Raw genomic sequence first — 20,329 nt, 5'->3', positions numbered from 1 at the left:
CAATGATCCTTAATAATCGATTGTATTGCATTAAGCAAAAATAACCACATTATCCAACCAGCCAACATTTATCTTAACAATAGATTCTATAGCAGCACTTTATGCATCATACTTCCTATTGCAGCCTTAAGACTCAAGAATTCATTATATTTTAAAACACAAAACCCCAATAGCGTAATATACAACTCCTGTCACATTTCTTAACCAGCTTGTTTACACAAGAAATTGTCATGTAGCAAGTTGGTTTGGGCTTGTAGCAACCTAAAAATGACCTACAGGACTACTCTTGAGGATCTAAACCAGATAATAAACCTACATCATTCCTATAGCACTCTTTGAGAAAGCGAGTTGGTAAGAAATCCACCAAACAACAATCCAAAACTCGGAAAATTGAAAAACGCAATCTACAAATGTTTTGGGTGACACATGATTGCTTGTGAAGTTGTATGCTCCTGTAACAAATACATAGGAAATAACCATTGAACTAATTTTAAAGGCAATTCCAATGTAAGAATGAAACATTGAAATATCAATTTAAATTATACAAAGTTGCAAATGCACATCAACCAGAGAATAGTACTTATCTCAAAAAACTTTCCAAAATTGGCCACACACACTCCTAGAAGAATCTATGGAATGGGTCATTAGATTATGGTAACAATCTAGGAGGGAATAATATATCAAATGAATTCACACAAGCCCTAGGCAACACCATCCAAAGTGTACTTTGTCCCCTAGCTAGACAAACTTTATATGATCCCTTCTCCAATGCCTACTACCTCCCTATCCATCCTCTTCCTTGGTGTTCCTTGAGTATCTTTCCAAATTTCTTGTCTGATTTATAATTTTTCCTAGGGGTGGCATCCAACCATCACATCCCTTCATAAAAAGTCAGGTTATAAATTTAATACACCCTTTACAAAGGGTTGTATTTATTTAGTACATGATTTTCCTTTCAAAAAGTTAATTTCCAAGGTTTCATTCATAAAATGGTCATTTATAAACAATTTTTCCCTTACATAAACTTATTTCACTTTACAAATAACTCATTTACTTCTTACCTCTTTTATTCAAGGATCTTTTAAAAGATTTATTTTTCATCCCCAATTTTTCTTTAACGTGGGGAAAAAAAGCCATAACAATGACAAATCTTCAAGTGTGTGAAAATTTTCTTCTAGACATTTCCTCCTAACAAATGCTAATTTCTTTCTTTTTTGTGCATTGCAAATCTAAAAGAAAGCTCAATCAAAATATAGAAAAATTACAAAAAACATAACTCTTCAATATCATTTAATGTATCCTTTAGCCAAGTGTTTTTAAAAAGAGATGTTTATTTACTTTATTGTACTTGATTAGTCCTTAAGCCCACAAACAAAATGTAATGTTGAAGAGTACATACTTCACACTTTTGCCTTCCATGTTTTGTACACTTTATTGTACATTCCCCCTTGATGTATTTAGGATACATTCTATGGTCAACACCTCATCCCCCTCTTTTTGCACTATTGTGTCCTTAACACTAGCTTGTGCACTAATAACCACTACCAATTTGTGTTCCCCTATCCAACAATTCACTAAAACCCTAACTCTTGCCTTAATAAGTCTCCCGATCCTTAACACTAGCTTGTGCACCACTAATAACCACTACCAATTTGTGTTCCCCTGTCCAACAATCACTAAAACCCTCTCTCTCTCTCTCTCTCTCTCTCTCTCTCTCTCTCTCTCTCTCTCTCTCTCTCTCCCTTCCTTTAAGCATCACCCTTCGACATAATAATAAGTGCACATCTGATTATGAAAGGCTGTGTCCCTCACTTTTGCAAGTTTTTATTCACTTCTCAAACGACATCACTCACTTTTGCAATCATCTCAAAGAAGCACAAGATTAGGCAAGCATGCACAAAATATTAACAAGCATTTCAATCAAAGGACACTAGCATGCCTCACAACATAAGCACACACCCAAAACACTGGCACCCAACCACACCCCCTATATACTAGTGCGCATGAAGGGTTACCTCTATTTGATGCAATTATAGATACCTTTGTGCACATCCAAAAAGTTTCAAATTGATTTTCCAACACCTTCAGGCCTTCTACAATTGTTGTACCAAGCCTGAATGCTTGATTGTAATGTCCCCACTTTGAAATAGAATTTAATAATAAATGATAATAATAAAATTAAAACATTAAAATATAAAATAATATAATTAAATATGATTAATTAAAAATTGATTAAGTTAATGAAAAGTCAAAAGACATGAAAGGAAAAGTTGTGACTCCCTCAACAATGAGATATAAAAGGGAGATGAGAAGTGCAGATCTGATTTAAATAATAAGTGCACATCTGATTATGAAAGGCTGTGTCCCTTTCAAAGGGTAGAAATAATGAAGAGTTGCACTCTTTCAAAGGGTGCTAATGGTGAAAGGTTAAGTCTCTTGCCAAAGGGCATACATGAAGAGGTGTGACCTCTCCCTCAAATTGAGAGATATAAAGGGAAGGAATCAAAAGCATCTAGTGACATCACCATTGATCAGATCAGATCAGAATTGTTATCAAGTTACAGGCAGTAACATTTGTGGTCTTGGTGGTATGCGTGGGGATGTGCTTAATATGTATGCTTAGTATATGAAGCCTGATAAAGTTGTTATGCAGAATCTAGTAATAATATTGTTATAAACTGCAATATGTATGACAGTCATACTTAATATCATAAAAATTCATAATACATTAGAAGTTAGTGTACTTATAGTCTAAATCATGTTATTACTGTCAGTATTTAAGAAGATGGGGATGAGATGTTCCAAAGAGGGGCAGTCTAAATCCAAGCAATAGGTTAAGTCCCAAGATAGGATGGGGATCAGCGACCCATAAGCCTGAGGGTATAGACCCAAGATAGGTAAGGGCTTGGATCTGTAAACTTTGAGGGAACCTATTGTAGTTGGTCTCTAAGCGCTTTGGTAACATACGTAAACCCTTCTCCCTTAAAACTGAAGTAGTAGCAGGGTCTGATATCTATATTAATAATGATATTAATCATCTAATGAGGAAAATAGATAAGCACTTGTTAATAACTAATTGATGAATATCAATCAATTTTAATATATTGAAATAGATCAGGTAGGGGACATTACATTGATCAAACACAAATTCTCTATCCTAGTCTATCTCTTTTCTAGTTTTGTTTAAATCTCAACTCTCATGCTCATATTTTCTTTGCTTGGTCTATAATTGTTACTTCAATGTTAATTTGAAGAGTATATCAAGTTAATTGAAGAATAGCCAGTATTATTTAAATAAAACATCTTTATAATTAGTTAGTGTTTATCTTAGTTATAAATATGTTGTTGATCAAGCGCTCAAAGGTCATGTCCATGGCTGGTTGCAAGGTAGCAACAGCATTTGACAACAAGAAAAGCATTCACTAATAGGCTTATGTAGCCCACTTCATCATGAAGATGGTTTTGTGTTAATCCTCTTCCTTTCACCCAAACCTAGTTGTAGGCCAAGAAGTCATCAAGTATAGAGACCAACTTAAACCTAGATACCATCTATTACATCTAGTCCATTAATACTAGTGGTAATGATCTTTAACAAAAGCCTAGTTCCTAGAGTCTATACACTAGTGGATGTATATAGTTTTTCTACAAGGGAACATGTTTCACCACCCATGTAAAATGTTAACACAAAAGATTATCCTAGCATCAATGACCTTGAATATTTCTTTCTACATGAGGGATTTGACTTTAAGTTTGACAAGCATTTGGCTTTGAGTGTGGTTCAAGCTCAGTTGTATGTTGGATGATGTCCCTATCATAGAATTTTATTTCCTCATAGATCTAGGCAATCATGTCATCGGAAATCTGTAAATATTTTGAGAGATTCTTGGACAGGCATTCAAACCCTGCCAAAAACCAATAACTTGTCCAAGGCAGCCTATATTTCAAAATAGTCTTCAAGCTTCACCACCATTGCATTCTTCTCACCCTTCCTTTGATCATACAAACTAAACATGTTTTCTAGGGTAAATAGCCCCTTTAGGATTTTATTAGTCTTATTAAGCTAGATAATCTAGACACTATTAGCATCACCTGGCTTGTAGTTCAATTCTATGGAGAATTTAAACAACTATTGGATAAACCAAACAATCTTCTCTTCACTCTCAAAGACAAACCAAACCGCACCATTGTCAGGTACAACAAATCAGATAATAGGATTGACTTTGCTTACCTTCTTTCAATGTAAGGGATGTAATTATTGCCATACAATTTGCCTTGACAATTTCTTCCAAAGAGATAGCACGTTAGTTGATAGCACCAAAGCACTCAAGTAGATCCAAAATTCATAATTTGTAAGTTCTTAGCAAGTTGCTTTTTATGGTGTAGAGAGATATTGTTTCATGACCAGCTTTGTGTCTCTAAAGATCACTAGGAGCTTAATCCTCCTTTTCTCCACTAGTTGGGGCCCTAAGATTAGAGCATTGTACTTGGCTACATAATTTGTGTGGTTCAATTGTAGCCAAATATAGTCATATGTTGTATCTCCCATGGCAAATATAAAGTCAACTCCAACACCCATGCCATTTTTGTTCTTTGCACTATCAAAATAAAGTTGAAAGTTCATCCAATGTATATTCTCTCTCCTTCAAAATTTTGTGGGACACTATCTCTTCCTCATGGATAAATTGAAGTGTCCACTTACATCATCTCGAAGATCTCAAGTTCTTCAAAGGTGCCATTAATTTGTTCATTTGTCCATTATCTTGGCATTTCATCATCTTCTTGGCTACAAAACTCTAGGATCCCCTAAGACATAACCATACAATTTTGCTTGTTTCTCAAGCCCTTTAAAAGGTTCAATAGATAGATTTTAAGGCACAATTCTTACCTTGGTGCCATGTCAAATCTTCAAACATGTGGAACCAATCCAAGAAAAAATACCCTCCTATCTTGGCATGAAGTCTCTTGATAGATAGATTCTGAATAAGGTGGGAAGATCAACAACAAAGACTTAAAGCTTTAAGTAAATTTATAGTTAGGAAAGAGTGTAAGTCACAAAGAAATCCTTGACCAATCTCATAGTTTTAATGGGAGTTCCACCTAGGTGGGCCACACCCTTCACAATGAGTGTTTGAGTAAATGTTATAACACCACTCCTAGGGCATCAACAACTTCCTTAGATATCATAATACTATTAGAGCCAAAATTAATCATGCTATTATGGACCATCGTTGACATAATATAGCCTTTCATAGTTTTGAGCAACCTCTTCTTCAAAGCCACAAGCTCATTTAAAACCCCTCCCACTAAGTTTTTGATCTCCTTTGACTAACCTAATGAAAAAGGATCTAGGTATGGGAGTCAACCATGGAGCTAGAGGATAGTTTGGAAACCAAGAGGGGTCGTATATCTCCAAATATAAAGGGAATTGTGGGTTGGGCAAGCTTAGAATCTTTTATGAGCTTTGTTTACTACCATGATACTATCATATGCGCTTGAAAGAGAAGCTCCTCTCGTAGATGGGATCATCACAACAATCTCAAGGTTGATGACCTCTAAATAATACAAGAATGTCATAACAAATGGGGTTGTAACTCAATATAGGTGCCCTTTTGATAGTGGTAAGTTATTCAACTAATAATGGGTTTTCTCTTCTCTTTGAAATGAGAATAGAGTTGCTTTCCCAAGGCATCCCAAATGGCCAAAAAAATAGGGGTAGGCCCCTAAACCAATCTAAGGCCTTGCCTTTGAAGGACGCATCCAAAAGCTTAAGGGCCATATCTATAGTAATATGATGCACAACACATACATTTGTCAAATCTAGTATGTGGTCTATAGGAATTATGGATCCATTTCCCAAAAAATAAGGCAAAAATTTAAAAGGTGAAATCTCTATGTACGATCTACAATCTAGATGGTTAGTCAAGTTTTCCTCTTTGGAGATAGTTGCGAAAAAATGTAAACATTTTCCCCCTAATAAAGACTTGGTGTGGATCCTTTTCATAAGTTGCTTGTCTACAATGGAGATCTAAGTTTGAACCAATAAAGGAATTCCTAGGTGAAGAGTTATGAGTGCTCTTTCTCAATAGAAATCCAAGACCATCAATGAGTCTTGGCTTTAGAGCTTGAATCTATTAGGTCTCAATTCTTAGGCCATAACCTTTTTCTTCAACAAATTATCTCATCAAGTGTGTAAAAAAACTAATGATTGGAGGGGAGACTTTTATTGTTGCACTCGTCAATTTTAAATTCATGTATAGGAAATTCAAACACAATTCACTTAAGCTTGATCAACATCAATATTAAATTCATGTACCTTGTCACTTAGTTGATCATAATTGCTTGCTAGAAGAAAAACTTTGAAGCTACTAAACAGAAAAGATGGGCAGATGCATGAAGATAGCCCACCCCTAAGTCTCCCTAATGGAAAAGTAAGCACAAAATATTTACTCTGCGCTATATTCCATATGGGAAAGCATAACTAATCTATATACAAAAGGTGATAAATTAACACTAAAAATAACAAATTAGCTATTCACAAATAAGTCCAAACCAAGAGTAGAAATTAACCGCAAGGAACACACAATTAAATAGAGCCTTGAAGGTTGGAGGGAACATAGAAAGGCAGCTAAAGTAAACACAAAGACGAGAATTCTAAAAAACCCCAACAAGCTAGAAAAAATAGGACTAGAGATTTTCTAAAGACTAAAAGATATTTACATAGGAACACAAGCTGCTCAGACATATACAATTGAAAGTGGTGGTAGAAGTGTGTCAAATGCACTGATCTAAAGACCACAATCTAAGCACAAATGACACGTATTCATCTAAACATCAAATTTGCTAGATGATCTATGAAGACACTTAATCGATGATCCATCCTCTTTCATTCACAAGCACTTCAAAAATTTGAGGTCCATGTGGATGTAATGTCCCCTTCTCCTTAGCACGTGAACATTCACAAGGTTGGCCTATAATTGACCCTCGTAGGCCAAGGAGTTGATTAGGGGTTCGACTTGGCAGAGATTGGTGGCTTCACATTTCATTTTTATTTGGTTTTATGACAATATAAGGGGATAACACGTATCATGAGACGTGTGCACATTAAATATAATGAAATAATATTTTAGAAGGTGCATTTAAAATAAATAAAAATAAAGTGTACCTACCCCAATCTTCTAGAAGGAATCTTATGATGAGTTATGAAAAGAATAAATAGAAGAGGGCAATAGATGGTTGATCATCAGTTGTTTGTTATCTCCTTATCTTGAGTTGTGGAGCCAACGGCTGTCTGCAGATTTGGTCTTAGGGAACGATACCTCCCTTCGATCTGCATAACTGAGGAGGTGAAAGATCCTCTAAAGGGTTGCCTTGTGAGTGAGGAACATTCAGTTCTTCACATTGAGCTAATTGGAGGTTTTCATATCAGTTCATGGTGTACGTTTTTGGCTAGGTCTTCAGATATTGGGTTGTGGTGATTTCAGCTTTTCATTGGCATGTATGTGCATCGATTTTATTTGAAGACTAGGCAATTCTATTGGAGGTTTATTGGAGGTTGGGTCGTGGAGATAACAGCATATTTTCAGATCTGAGACAAAGTTGACCCGTCCCTCTATGCACCTCGATTTTTCTTATAAGTCATTGTGGAGGCATCCTTTCATGTGTTGAAGACAGCGATATCATCGTAAGGAAGGGGCGGTCCTATTTGATGCATTTTGGAGGAGATTTGAGTGAAGAACAGCTTGTATATCAGTCTGCAACAGATTCGTACCCTGCCCCCCTTTCCCACGATTTCATTCATATCTTCCATTTTGAGCATCGAACTTGGCTAAGGGAGATAGCACCACATTTAGGAGAGGATAGCGATCATTCCTAGGGGTTTAAAGGAGTTCTTCGAGCTGATAACTATTTAATACCAGTCATTCACATCTGCAGCAAGGCAAATTAAGGAGCTGTTCGATTTGGCATCAGGAGGGCTTCAAAAACTTGGATATTGCTTGTTTCTTCATCACCATACTTAAGCGATTCACACCAGGTTCTTTGCCAATAAAATTCATTGTAATTTCAATTTGATATGCATAAGTTTATGAGTGCCATTTGTCCTCAGAAGTCTGAGAATTAGTTATTGTTATCAGTCAATGTGTTTGGGCTTTGTAAAGTTATAATTGAGCTATCCTATGAATAAAGGTTGAAGGACTTTATGGCTGCATCTTATATGATTAAATTCTGAGATTGTATGACAACTATTTGACATAATGACAGCTAGTAGATGTCCATGTTTGAGAGCTTCATTTCTCTTGCAACACATCTAGGTTGGTCTAAGTATTTTAATATTATCATATTTTCATTTTAAAGTTTTTGGTGAATGTTCTTTCATGAAGAATTAGTGTTTGATGTCCCTTATATCGAACTGAAACTAAGACCAGCAGACTGAGACTCTGTTAGCCAAGTGTTTGACAAAATATCTAGGCCATAAAGATCAGAATTTCATATCAGAATTGACAAGGGACATTACAGTGGACTTTCCAATCATTTGGGTTACAAATATTCCTTGAGTAAAAATGTTGTGATTCAGCAAAGTTGTAGCCCATCAACTGTGATGATTTAGGAGGCATGACCCATATCCTAGTATACTGGTAAGTTGTATCCCAATTTGAAAAAGGTCGGTGGACAAGGCCCAAAGGGGAATCTTCATGCTCAAAGGGGGGTCTTAAGATATACAAGAAATCTTTGTGAGTCATGGGAGAGAGGCCACATGGTGGAGTGTCATTTGTGATGGATGTTGTGGTCGAAATCTCTATTTAAGTGCTTCAGCTGTTGGTGACAGAAAAATGGTGGGTGCAAGCTTGAGAATTGTTGAGATCTAAGGGTCTGTTGGGTAGCACAGGTTTGCCACACATCTCGCTCTTCTTCTATTTCCTTCAAAAAAAGCAGGCCCCACATTATATTTATCCTTTACCACAAAGAAAATTTAGGGTGGTACTTTTTTTATTGCACGTTATTTGATCAGATGTCAATCAATAGTGGGGGCAGCTTTAGTGACATATCAAAACTAGTTCCTTCTAAAAATATCATGGGATCAACACACAGAAAGTAGTTCTCTCCACTTTATTGTGAAGACAAGCTGCAACCTCTTAATTTTGGCTGTTTTCAAACAAGGCAAAGTCCGCCGATTTGAAACTTCAAGGTGAGCCTTAGAATTTTGCACAAAATATTGTAGCTTGCAATGAAATGTTCTTGGACACTACAACAGCCATTCAAGAAATAGAGAAACTGAAAAATTAGTGGACAAAAGAGAATTATTTAGACCTATTGTGTTGAGAGCTCATTTTCTAGTGTACTAGCTTCAATTTAGAGCATAGGAGGCATTACATAGGAAAAAGAACAAGTAATAAAGGAAACCACTTCAGAGGAATAACCCATTGGATGATTAGTACATACCATGCAGTTATAAGTTAACCATAGTCCACATGCAAGAGGGCTGATTAGAAATAAAGTAAAAGAAGCCAGTTGTAAAGAACAAAGAGACATTAATCAAAAGGCATGTTAACTGCTAGAACAACTATAAAGGATAGATACCAATCAATTAAAAGTAGATGGACAGATGGGCCAACTGTAAAGGGCAGATACAAATAAATAGAAGTAGAAGATTTCTAATAACATTAAATGACACTATAAGACATTAGCCTCTATATACAGAAATCTGTAATCTAAATAAATCACAGAAACAAATCAGCAATATAAAGTTTAAACATATCGAATGGTACCAAATCCCAGCAATAAGGCCTTCTTATGTCTGAAATTTTCTGCAGTTTTCAAATTTCCCAACAATAAGGCCTTTTATGTCTGAAATTTTCTAAAGTTTTTAAATTTCAAATTACTCACTTTGATATTGTTGATGTGATTTCTAGGACACCTCAAACACAAAATAAAATACTAAGTATTCTATCCTCTCTTGAACAAAGAAACCTCATATGCTAATAAATATGATCAAATGAGACAACTCCAAGGTTTACAATGCAAAACAATCGACTTTATATTCTGGATAGACTCAGTGTTTTGATGTGATTTTACTGGTAATCACAAAGGGACTTACGCTTTGAATCACAACTGGAACGTGCAATTTAGACTAACGTAGCAAATAAAGGACAAAAAGGATGAAAGGTTAAGGAATCTAATCTAAACCTAGCAATGTAAGAAATGATTGTTGACTTGATGACACCAAACCAAGCTTTGCTTCCCATGAGGAAATAACTACACAAAGATGGTGCAATCTCCTAAGGATAAGCGAATGATTTTCATATAGCTTATGCACATCAACACCATGAACAATGAGCATAAAGTAATTGAAGTTAAGCTTTTGAATAAGTTCAATCTAACCATACACTACAACTTGCAATAAACAAATCAAAAATGGTATGAACATTAGACTTCACCATTCATCAACAATAAAATCTTCCATTCATCTATCAACAAATCTAGAACTTGGAAAGTAGAAATCATGCAACATGTTGAAATAACACACGAAATCCACCATATCTTCAATGAAAATAGTATGTTTATTCCATCAAGCCTTGGCAACAATCTCTTTTCCTCCTACTCTACTCTAGCTATCAACTGTCTACTACTGCACTATTAACCTTTACAAATGAGAGGTTTGAGCCTTATATAGAGGTCTCATTACAATTGAATGGCTCTGATTGATTCAAGATCAATGGCTGAGATTACATGATAAAACCCAAATTAGGGTTAGTTATAACTAACTTCCTTCGACCTATGAGAAATTTACAATGAACTAGACACGTGTCCTTCCTTTAATGCAAACCAATGAGAAAATAGGTTAGGTACATGGAAAAATATTTGATGAAGCAACACAAGTTATTTTCTCCTTCACTGGATGAATCAAGTTCATTGTATCTAGACCTGTTGATGTGGAGTAACTTGATTGGTTGATAATGATTGGATGCCACCTCAGCCTACTCCTTGTAGATCATTACAAAGAAGTGTTTTGTGTTGGGGTAATATCTCTTGATACTCAACATTTCCAAGCCTGGTGTGATGATGATGGGACATATTCCCAAATCGTATCATCATGATCAAGCCTTCTAACTTTGATTAACTCTTTTGAAACTATCTGACTTGATCACATTTCACTTACACATCCTTTTGTTCGGGAATTTTCATTGTTCTCTCATCGATGATGTCCACGCTTGATCTTTTGTGCAATTTCATCTCCTAATTTGGGAATTTAGTCTTTGTGTTGCATTTCACCTTGAACCTTGCATTGATGTAGGGGTATCTCCATGTTATACTAGCTTTGAATCTTAGATTTCCGAAGGAAATTCAAGATAAATGTAAAATTTCCTCATCTCACTGTAGGGAAAAGTTAGATGCTTGGATTCATAATCCAAAGGCATACTTAAGGCATGCACAGTCACATCTCTCTCAGACACAACAAATCATGATGGCAAAGGTTCACATAGACCATCAAGCCCTCAACTAGTGGCAATTTCACATCCACCTTCTAGAGGTGACAAAGAAACCAAAAATTGATAGTTGGATAGATTTCAAAGCAACCATTCAAGCATGATTCACACCCTCAATTGCAAAGAAGAATCGCTAGAATAACAGTTCCACCTTTGTTCAAAATTTGGCCAGTCAATCCAGCAAGACATACAGTAGTACTTGCCTCTCTATCAATTTGAGGGTATAGGACATTGATGAGGTATTTTACATCAAATTCATGTTTAGGTTCTTTTCTCATTTTCAGCAGGATTTAGATCTCTACACCATTATTTCCTTAGAGCACATCTTTGAGCTTGCTTAAGAGGTACAAGCAAAGCAACAAAAGACATAAACAAAGTAAAGTCAATCTTTTTCCTTTCAGAGAATAAGTTACTATTCAACTTCTGTCCATGTCGCTACTCATATGTAGTTAATCATCATCCAAGACAAGGGTATTCTTCACCAAATGGATGATGGATCCCTTAAGGACCTAACCTCCTTATCAAAAAACATGGATAGAGATAGTATGCCTACAACAAGCAGACTGGGCATTCTACCATGGAATTCCCCATCCTCAAATCAAGGAAGGGAAAGACTCTTTGCACTAAGCAACACAATGTGAAAATTTAGAAAATCAAGTAACCATTCCCAACACTTCCAGTCCTTGGCTCATTCTCATTGTCAGTGATTATTCTGTCAACAAGAAGGAAGCTATTTACTCATGATTGTCAAAACAAGAATAGGGTGGCAGATCCCATTCTTAACAATGGTAGCCAGAAAAGGATACTTTAGACTTGTGTCTTGCAAATGTTCTGTCACATTTACCATTGATCCATTCCAAGATGCAATTGATAGTGATGCCATTTCTCTGGATTGCTGCAACACACACCTGAATAGCCTCTGTAACACCAAAGATTGGGCCACTTAAAGCCTCATTATACCATTGCAGTTGCACTTATGGCCTATTTTCCTGACATTTTCAGCTGATCTTCATTGCTATAGCTTGACACAATTGTTGTGTATTGTCATGACCCTGATCATGTCATAGCAAACATAATAACCACACTCACTGTCATATCAGAAATTCATAAATGGATTTAGAAAGACTTCACAAAGAATATCAATTACCATTATTACTTCCACCAAGAATAATATATATGGGAGGGAGTTCGAGTAAACAAATATCGATTAAGGGAACTAACCATTTCATTGGTTAGTTATTTACATAATGATTGTATTAAGCAAGCAACTCCAATTACATACAAACAGCAGAATACAAATATATTGAAGAGACCATGTATATTGAGCATGAAATAAACTTTACGGCTATCATTAATATCGCTAATATCGCCACTCTTGGTAGGAGTTGTTAAAGAAGTCAAACAAGTATTATGGAGACATTATAAATTACGTGGCTGCTCATTTAGAGGTGGTGCGATTAGTTATTAGCAAAGGGAAGACAACAATTACAATACACAATTAATTATGAAAGGTGCGATTTGCATAAATAGATCTGTTATGAAGAGGTACGATTAAAAGTGAGACATATCTCTTATCCTTCAAGGGATGCAACCATTTGGGTTTGCAAATTATATAACGAGGGTTGATCCCATCCCAAAAGGGAGGAATGGCATAGAATAAGAAATCGAAGAATAAGAGATTATTATTATAGCTGATGGAATAGTTACTTTGCAGATCCATATTCATTTACAGGCAGATTATGGCCATCATTATTGTGACAGCAGAAGGAGGAAAAAGACGTCGAGTCTGTATCAAGAGAAAATGAGAAAATAAGTCAGAAAGAGAAATCAGAAATAAGACAAGAGGTAGGAAGGAATCAGCAAGAATTTAGAAGGAAGGCGGAGACTATTTCCAGTAATAGAAAAAAATCAGCAATCACTGTTAAAGGTCAGCCATCCATTAATATCGACTGGTAAGTCAACATGTCCCTTGAATTACATATGTCATGATTATAGAGAGTTTCCTATCAGCCTTTGATGATGTATAATTGCACAAGGGACTGCACAAATAATATTATGGAATGCCAGAAAATCTGTATTGTCTGTTTGTATCAGAATCACTGCTGTACTGGAAATTCATTAACTCTTACAGTAGGCATTATACAATCAGTATAGAGTAATTAATTAGAAACTGTGTTTGTTAAGACCATCATGTGTGAGAAGGGTGGGGGGTATTCCAATGGTAACGAGGGGCTCACATGTGGTCATAAGGACCCATGGAGTCAAGAAACCAGTTACTCCCTCCATGCCAATCTCACCAAAATGGAGATGTGTGTAAGGGTATAAAAGCTTGAAAGGGCAGCAATATGGGCCGCAAAGTCTAGCAAGGAGATTAGAAGCAACCATTCCTTGGGCTTGATGGACAATGGACCCAAGCAATCCTTTCATGCCTCTCTCTCTCTCTCTCTCTCTCTCTCTCTCTCTCTCTCTCTCTCTCTCTCTCTCTCTTGTGACAGTAGAATAGATTATAACTAATTAAGAATGAATATGTTTGTAGGTGTGTGCCTTTCCTTGTGGGTAATTAAGAATGAATATGTTTGTAGGTGTGTGCCTTTCCTTGTGGGTGCAGGTTATCTTGATTGAATCTCCACTCTCCAAATATAAGGTAAGCTTCAAGCCCTATTCCTGATTTATCAAATTGTGAATAATTAATTGCGCATTATGATAAGTATCTGATTCAAAATTACTATTATTAAGTTTAGATAGAAATTGTCTCCTAATTAAGCAAATTGATTTGAGTTACGAATGTATTGAAATTAGGTAATTGTTGTTAAACAGCTAAGTTGCAGGGTTCGCCCCCCTAGGCCCCTAGTACCAGTCTGGTCCGGTCCTAGTCTGGGTCCTGGTCCAGTCCCCTTGTGGGTCCAGACAAGGTCCATGATGGGGAGGGTTCGTACCAGGTCGAACCCAGGCAGACCCAAGCCCAAAAGTCACTTTTTTTTTTGCAAAATTTTAAATTTTTTCAAATCCGCCACTAAAAAAATTAAAATGAAACCCTAAAAGTGAGTTTTAAAACATAAACTTGGATCATTTCTCCTCATTTGTGTTGCAAACAACAATTTTTTGCTAGTAGGTTGAAGAAAGTTTGGCTTCCAAAATCAGATAGGAAGAGTTGAAGACTGGTTTTTGAAGCTTCAACAAGTGTTGCAGCATCATTTCCACACATTTGCAAGCTCCCATTAGCTGAAAAAAGTAGGTTTTTGAACATTTTTTTCAGCTATTTTTGTTTCACGAATTGTCAAACATAAAACATTATTTGTTTTTCACTATGTTGTTTTTGTTTTTGAATGTGTTCATATTATTTCTTGCCATAGGAACTAGAATGGCATCTACCTCTTCCTCCATAGGCACAAATGAACAATCAAAACAAAGAAATGATCCACATTCTCCCCTATGGAAATATGTTGACATTATAAGACCGCTTCCAAGAAGTGGGGGATTCCGTTGGAGATGCCAAGGATGTGGTAAAGAATGTAATAGTTCATATTTTCGGGTGGTAGACCATTTGTATGGAATACCAAGAAGAGATGTCAAAAAATGCCCTGGAAAAGATGGTGCGCCTGTACCAAATGAGACGGTGTTGAAACATATTAGGAAGCATGAGGTAGCAGAAGAGAGAGAAGCCCGTAGATTGAATCAGACCGCTCCAAAAAAAACAAAGGGAATGCAACCCCAATCTAATCCCAATGTTGTAGTAGAAAACCACCCCTTCTTTTCCACAGCTGAGCCTCAAAGTGAAGCACCCATTACACAGAAAAGAACAAAGAGGCCTTTAAAAACCGCATTTCAAAAAGAGAGTCGAGACATTGCCGACCAAGATGTAGCAAGGTGCATATATGCAAATGGGTTGGCTTTCAATGTTGTTTGCTCCCCATATTGGAAGAAAATGTTGAAAAGTGTTAATGAAGCTCCAAGAGGGTATAAGGGCCCAAGTTATGAGAAAGTATGTGGAACCTTATTGGAAAGAGAGGTGAAGGGGGTTGAAGATACATTGAAGCCCATAAGACATTGAAGCCCATAAGAGATTCATGGGCAAAGACAGGTGTATCAATTGTTTCAGATGGGTGGAAAGATTCTAAAAATCACCCCTTGATCAATGTCATAGCGGTGTCCCCTAAAGAGGCAATGTTTTTTAAAGTTGTAGATTGTGAGGGTCAAGTTAAAAATGACCAATTTATTGCAGATATTCTCATCTCCGCCATTGAGATAGTAGAACCCCGCAATGTTGTCCAAGTCATAACGGACAACGGAAAAAATTGTAGAGCTGTTGGTTTGTTGGTTGAGGAACGCTATCATCACATCTTTTGAACACCTTGTGCGGTCCATTCACTCAATCTTATGCTACAAAAGATTGGAAATAAAATTAATTGGATCAAAGATGTGTATGCAGAGGTTGAGGACATCCAAATGTTCATCACAAACCACCACATATCTCAAGGGATTTTTAGATCCTTTTCAAATTTGGAGCTATTGAAGGTAAGTGAAATAGTTATTTAATTTTACATTTTTTGATTTTTTAAATTTTCAATGTTCATAATTTCATTGTGTAAGCTATATTGTGTATTCTTCTTTAAAGTTTGGCTTTATTTTTTTATCATTTTGGCATTAATTTGTGTTATAAGTTGCTGAGACCTATTTTGCATCAAACATAATCGTCGTGAGTGGCACTTTGCAATATGGTGATCAGCCCAAATTGGACTATATGGAAGAAGAGCAGTAGTGAGAGGGCAGCAAGAATTAGGGTCAAGATATTGGATGAGTCATGGTGGGATCTTGAGACATATCTCCTTAGTTTCACTAGGCCCATTATGAGCATGATTCGCTATACTGACATGGATAGGCCTTGCATTGGTGAGATTTATGATGGCATTGACTCAATGCTTGAAAAAATGAAATGCATTATAAATGCAAGAGAGAAATTCTTCAAACAAGTGGAAGCAATTGTTGTGGAAAGGTGGAATAAGATGACCACTCCTTTGCATCTTCTTGCCTATGCCTTGACACCAAAGTACTATAGCAATCAATTTCTTGATCAACCAGAAAGGCTTGTACCATGGAGAGATCTAGAAGTGTCTGATGGGTACAAGGCAGCATTCCTTAGACTCTATCCTGATGATGATTTGCGAGATATTATTATAAATGAGTTCATAGAATTTGCAAATGGAAATGGTCTAAGTGTTGATGCTCTTCGTCATAGACTCAAGAAGGATGCTCATAGTTGGTGGTACTTCCATGGCACATGCTTCCCAAACCTACAACCCCTCCCTGTCAAAATTTTATCACAAGTTTAACTTTAATTAATTAAAATTTATCACAAGTTTTATTTGTAGTTTACTTTGTCTCCATAGGTTGCTAGTAATTTTCAATTTTATAAATTTATAACTTTGATTGTTTACTTTGTCTTCATAGGTTGCTAGTTCATCTACATTAGAAAGAAATTGGAGCACATACTCTTTCATCCACTCAGTAAAGCGCGGTAGATTGCAATAAAAAAGAGCGGAGAATTTAGTATATGTGCATTCCAACTTACGTCTTCTTTCACACAAGTAACATGACTACGACAAAGGGGAAACGAAGATGTGGGAAATAGAGCCAAAGCATACTGATTTGGATGCTTCTGCTTCTCAACTTGTTGCATTTGATGACTCGGATAGTGAGTAAACTTATAGTGCAAGTGCAAGTGCAAGTGTAAGTGGCATTGGCATTAGTTCATCTAATGTCAATGTCAATGATGAAGAGGATGAGAATGATGATGATGAATTAGAGAATCCATATGATGATTAAACTTTAAATTGTTGAAAGTTGAAACAATGATACTTGAATACTTTGTCATTTTGATATTAAACTTGATGTATATGATTTTATGATGGTATGATCATGATGCTATGATTATAAATTTATATGATTACATGTTTATGTTGGTTTTGTTGTTTATATGATGCTATGTGAAATGCTAGTCATAATTCATGCTTATAGGCTGCATTCATTTATAATTATAATTATAATTGTATATATATACTAACAAACCCAAACCCCTTTTCAAAATTTTGCCGTACTGGCGTACCAATTCTTCGAACCTGAACCGGCAACTTAGTTAAACAGGCTTATATCTAGTAGGGGACATTACATGTCAAGCAAACGGTCAAATTGATGGAGTTAGATTCAGAGCAAAAAAGCTGTAACTTGCACAAACTAAGTGGAGCAAAAAGGCTGCTATTGAAACTCCATAATCACATGAACTCTACGACTGGCATCCCGTAATCGAATGTTTATCTTTATAATGCATACAGATTTTCAGTAAATGAGCACAGCCAAACAGCGGGTATATTCAATGCATACGGCAAAATTAAAGCAGAGTATGCTTATAAGCTATTTTGTTTTTGCCAATTGACTGATTTTATTTTTTATTCAAAAAGTACGTTTTAGTTTCCTTATAAAATATATATTGTAATTGAGAATTTGTTTTAATTTGGAAGGAAAAATTCCAAAATATTTTTAGCCGACTAAGTATCAGATATATAGCTTATTAACCTACTTCTGTTTAGTGTTAAGGATTGGAGTATTTATTCTACCAAATTTATTAGAAACACAATTTTGGTTGAGCTGTATTTTTTTACGATTTTGGATCTATATACTCAACAAGACATAACTCCTAGTGAAATTTTTGTAAGCCAATGAACTTTGCCAACAAACTAAGAGCTACTTGACCAATTAAAATATTTTGCACTTCAAAAGAACATTCTTTAAAAAGAAAAAAACAATAGTACCACATAATTTTTCGCCTTTTTATCACAGTTTTTACCCTAAATCTTGTTTTCATACATAAATTACTAAATTTGTTAGGACACAAATCTTATGATTTCCCTAAAAAATCTCGCATCAAATCTGTCATTTGAAAAAAAAACGTCTCTTTGATGGTTGTCAGGGTTTGTAAGTCAACCAGAAGCCAACCATAAAAACCATGCGGACTGTGAAAGCATGAAACACTCGATAAACGAAACTTCCTATTTTCTGTTTGTAATTGATTGAAATCATCAATTGAATGCAGTCGTGGTACTAATTTCATTCTAACGCGACAACTGTTTTTCATTTATCTTCTGTAGCGTTTAAATTGTGTGCTCCAAACCTTTGGATTAAAACAATGGAGTGTGTACCGTTGCAAAAGGATAAGAAAAAACGCGCAGTGACATTCATAACATATGTAAATGTCTTCTTATCTGAAATATTGAAATTGTTCCTGAGAAGGAATAAGTGGGCGTACCGAGGGATTTGCTGGTGCATGTAAAGCACAAATCCAACAAGTTCTTTGATAATGTGGAAGACGCCAGATTTGTCCAACATTTTTCCTCCCGTTTGGATATCTACACCGGCCTGTGCCATTTACCTCCTCAACTGAAAAAGAAGATGAATTCAAATCTCGAAGGCTTTGTAAAAGAGTGATTACATGCAATTGTTTAGGTATTTGTACTTGCCGTTAGGGAATACCAATTTAATCAGAAGAACAATTAGCTAGTTATTGGTACCTAATTGTATTGTTTTCTAAATTAGAAGTTGTCATTTTTTGTATTTTATAAATTAATTTTTTTAATGAATATGTAAATTTTTTAATTAAAATTATTTTCAAATTTAATTATTAACAATTTAACTGGTTAATATATTTTAGCTTTTATTTTGATTGGTTATAAACATCTATCATGAGAAATTAATAGTGTTTATGAGAGTGTTGAGTGGTGTTTATTGAGCTAATGAGTCTACAACTTTGAATTGAAGTGGTGATGTTTTTTGAGAATTTATGCTACTTTCAAATTCTAGATATGCATCAACATGAAACTAAAATTCTATAGATTTGTTTTTCTCGCGTGTGTTTCTTTTAAGGTTTTGAACCATATGTTTATTTAATTTTATAGAATTTAAATGACTATATTGATTCATATTTATCTTTTCTCATTTAATTTATCTGATAGAATGTTTATGCTCTAGGCATCTTTGATATTTGTTTTGTCTTGAAACCTTTGCATTTTCATGTTTTTATATTCAAATATCTTGTTAATTCATACTCTTTTGCTCTTATTAGCACAGTGTTGAATGGTTTTAAGGCCTTCTAGAGTTTCACTTTTAGTTATAGTTTTGGGGTGTGGGAAATTTTTTATTTATTTTTTGCTTATGACTTTCTTTTTTTCTATTGAGTTTTTTATTTTAGGGTTTATCGTTTCAAAGAATTATACTACAAGTTGTGGATTTTGAATTGCATACCTATACACCTTGTTAGCATGTTGTGGTACTTTGATTGGAAAGATATAGGTGATAGTATATTAATTTGAATGTCTGTGAACTATAACAATGGCAATTCCTAAGTTGAATTTTATATATCAGTTTCTAGGGCTCAAATGATATCTTGTGCATATACACTGGCTTATTAAGACATTTGAGTTCAAAACTTGTCTTTGGAGAAATTCTCTAATAAGGAGTTCACATTGATTATTACATTATGAGAAATTTGGATGACATGGGAATAAGACCTAGTTGTAGGAGCAAACAACCAAGCCCGCAAATGTTAAAATTCCAATAGATATTCCTTTGTATAATTGTAAGTCTAGAGTTCTCCCTACCTCGTAGGATGTATAACCAACACACATTGATTATGGTTCAGTAGAATCAATGTTTAGTGCTTGATAAAATTAATTGTGGTCCATTAAGACTAATTTACATGGTAAGTATGGAAACAATCATTATAGGGTGAATCTCAAGAACCTAATCATCATTTTTATGATTATTTGGGTCAATGCTCATGTTGTGAGGTTAAACAT

At 35.3% G+C, this 20,329-nt stretch overlaps 1 protein-coding gene across 2 annotated transcripts in view; it reads right to left on the bottom strand.

The window, feature by feature from the left end:
- LOC131052196 (uncharacterized) overlaps positions 1-18,976 on the bottom strand; it is a 29,855-nt gene extending 10,879 nt beyond the window's left edge. The window contains exon 1 of one of the 2 annotated variants that reach the window (XM_057986814.2): positions 18,784-18,976. In XM_057986814.2, coding sequence (XP_057842797.2) covers positions 18,784-18,902 — 119 coding nt within the window. In that variant the 5' untranslated portion in view covers positions 18,903-18,976. The remainder of the gene's footprint in view (positions 1-18,783) is intronic. The other variant, XM_057986815.2, reaches the window with a different exon arrangement.
- Positions 18,977-20,329: the final 1,353 nt, after the last annotated feature.

The sequence above is a fragment of the Cryptomeria japonica genome, chromosome 2 (genome assembly GCF_030272615.1).
Source record: "Cryptomeria japonica chromosome 2, Sugi_1.0, whole genome shotgun sequence".
NCBI lineage: Eukaryota > Viridiplantae > Streptophyta > Pinopsida > Cupressales > Cupressaceae > Cryptomeria > Cryptomeria japonica.
The sequence above is the reverse complement of the archived record's forward strand: the minus strand, read 5'-3'. Positions and strand labels throughout refer to the sequence as shown.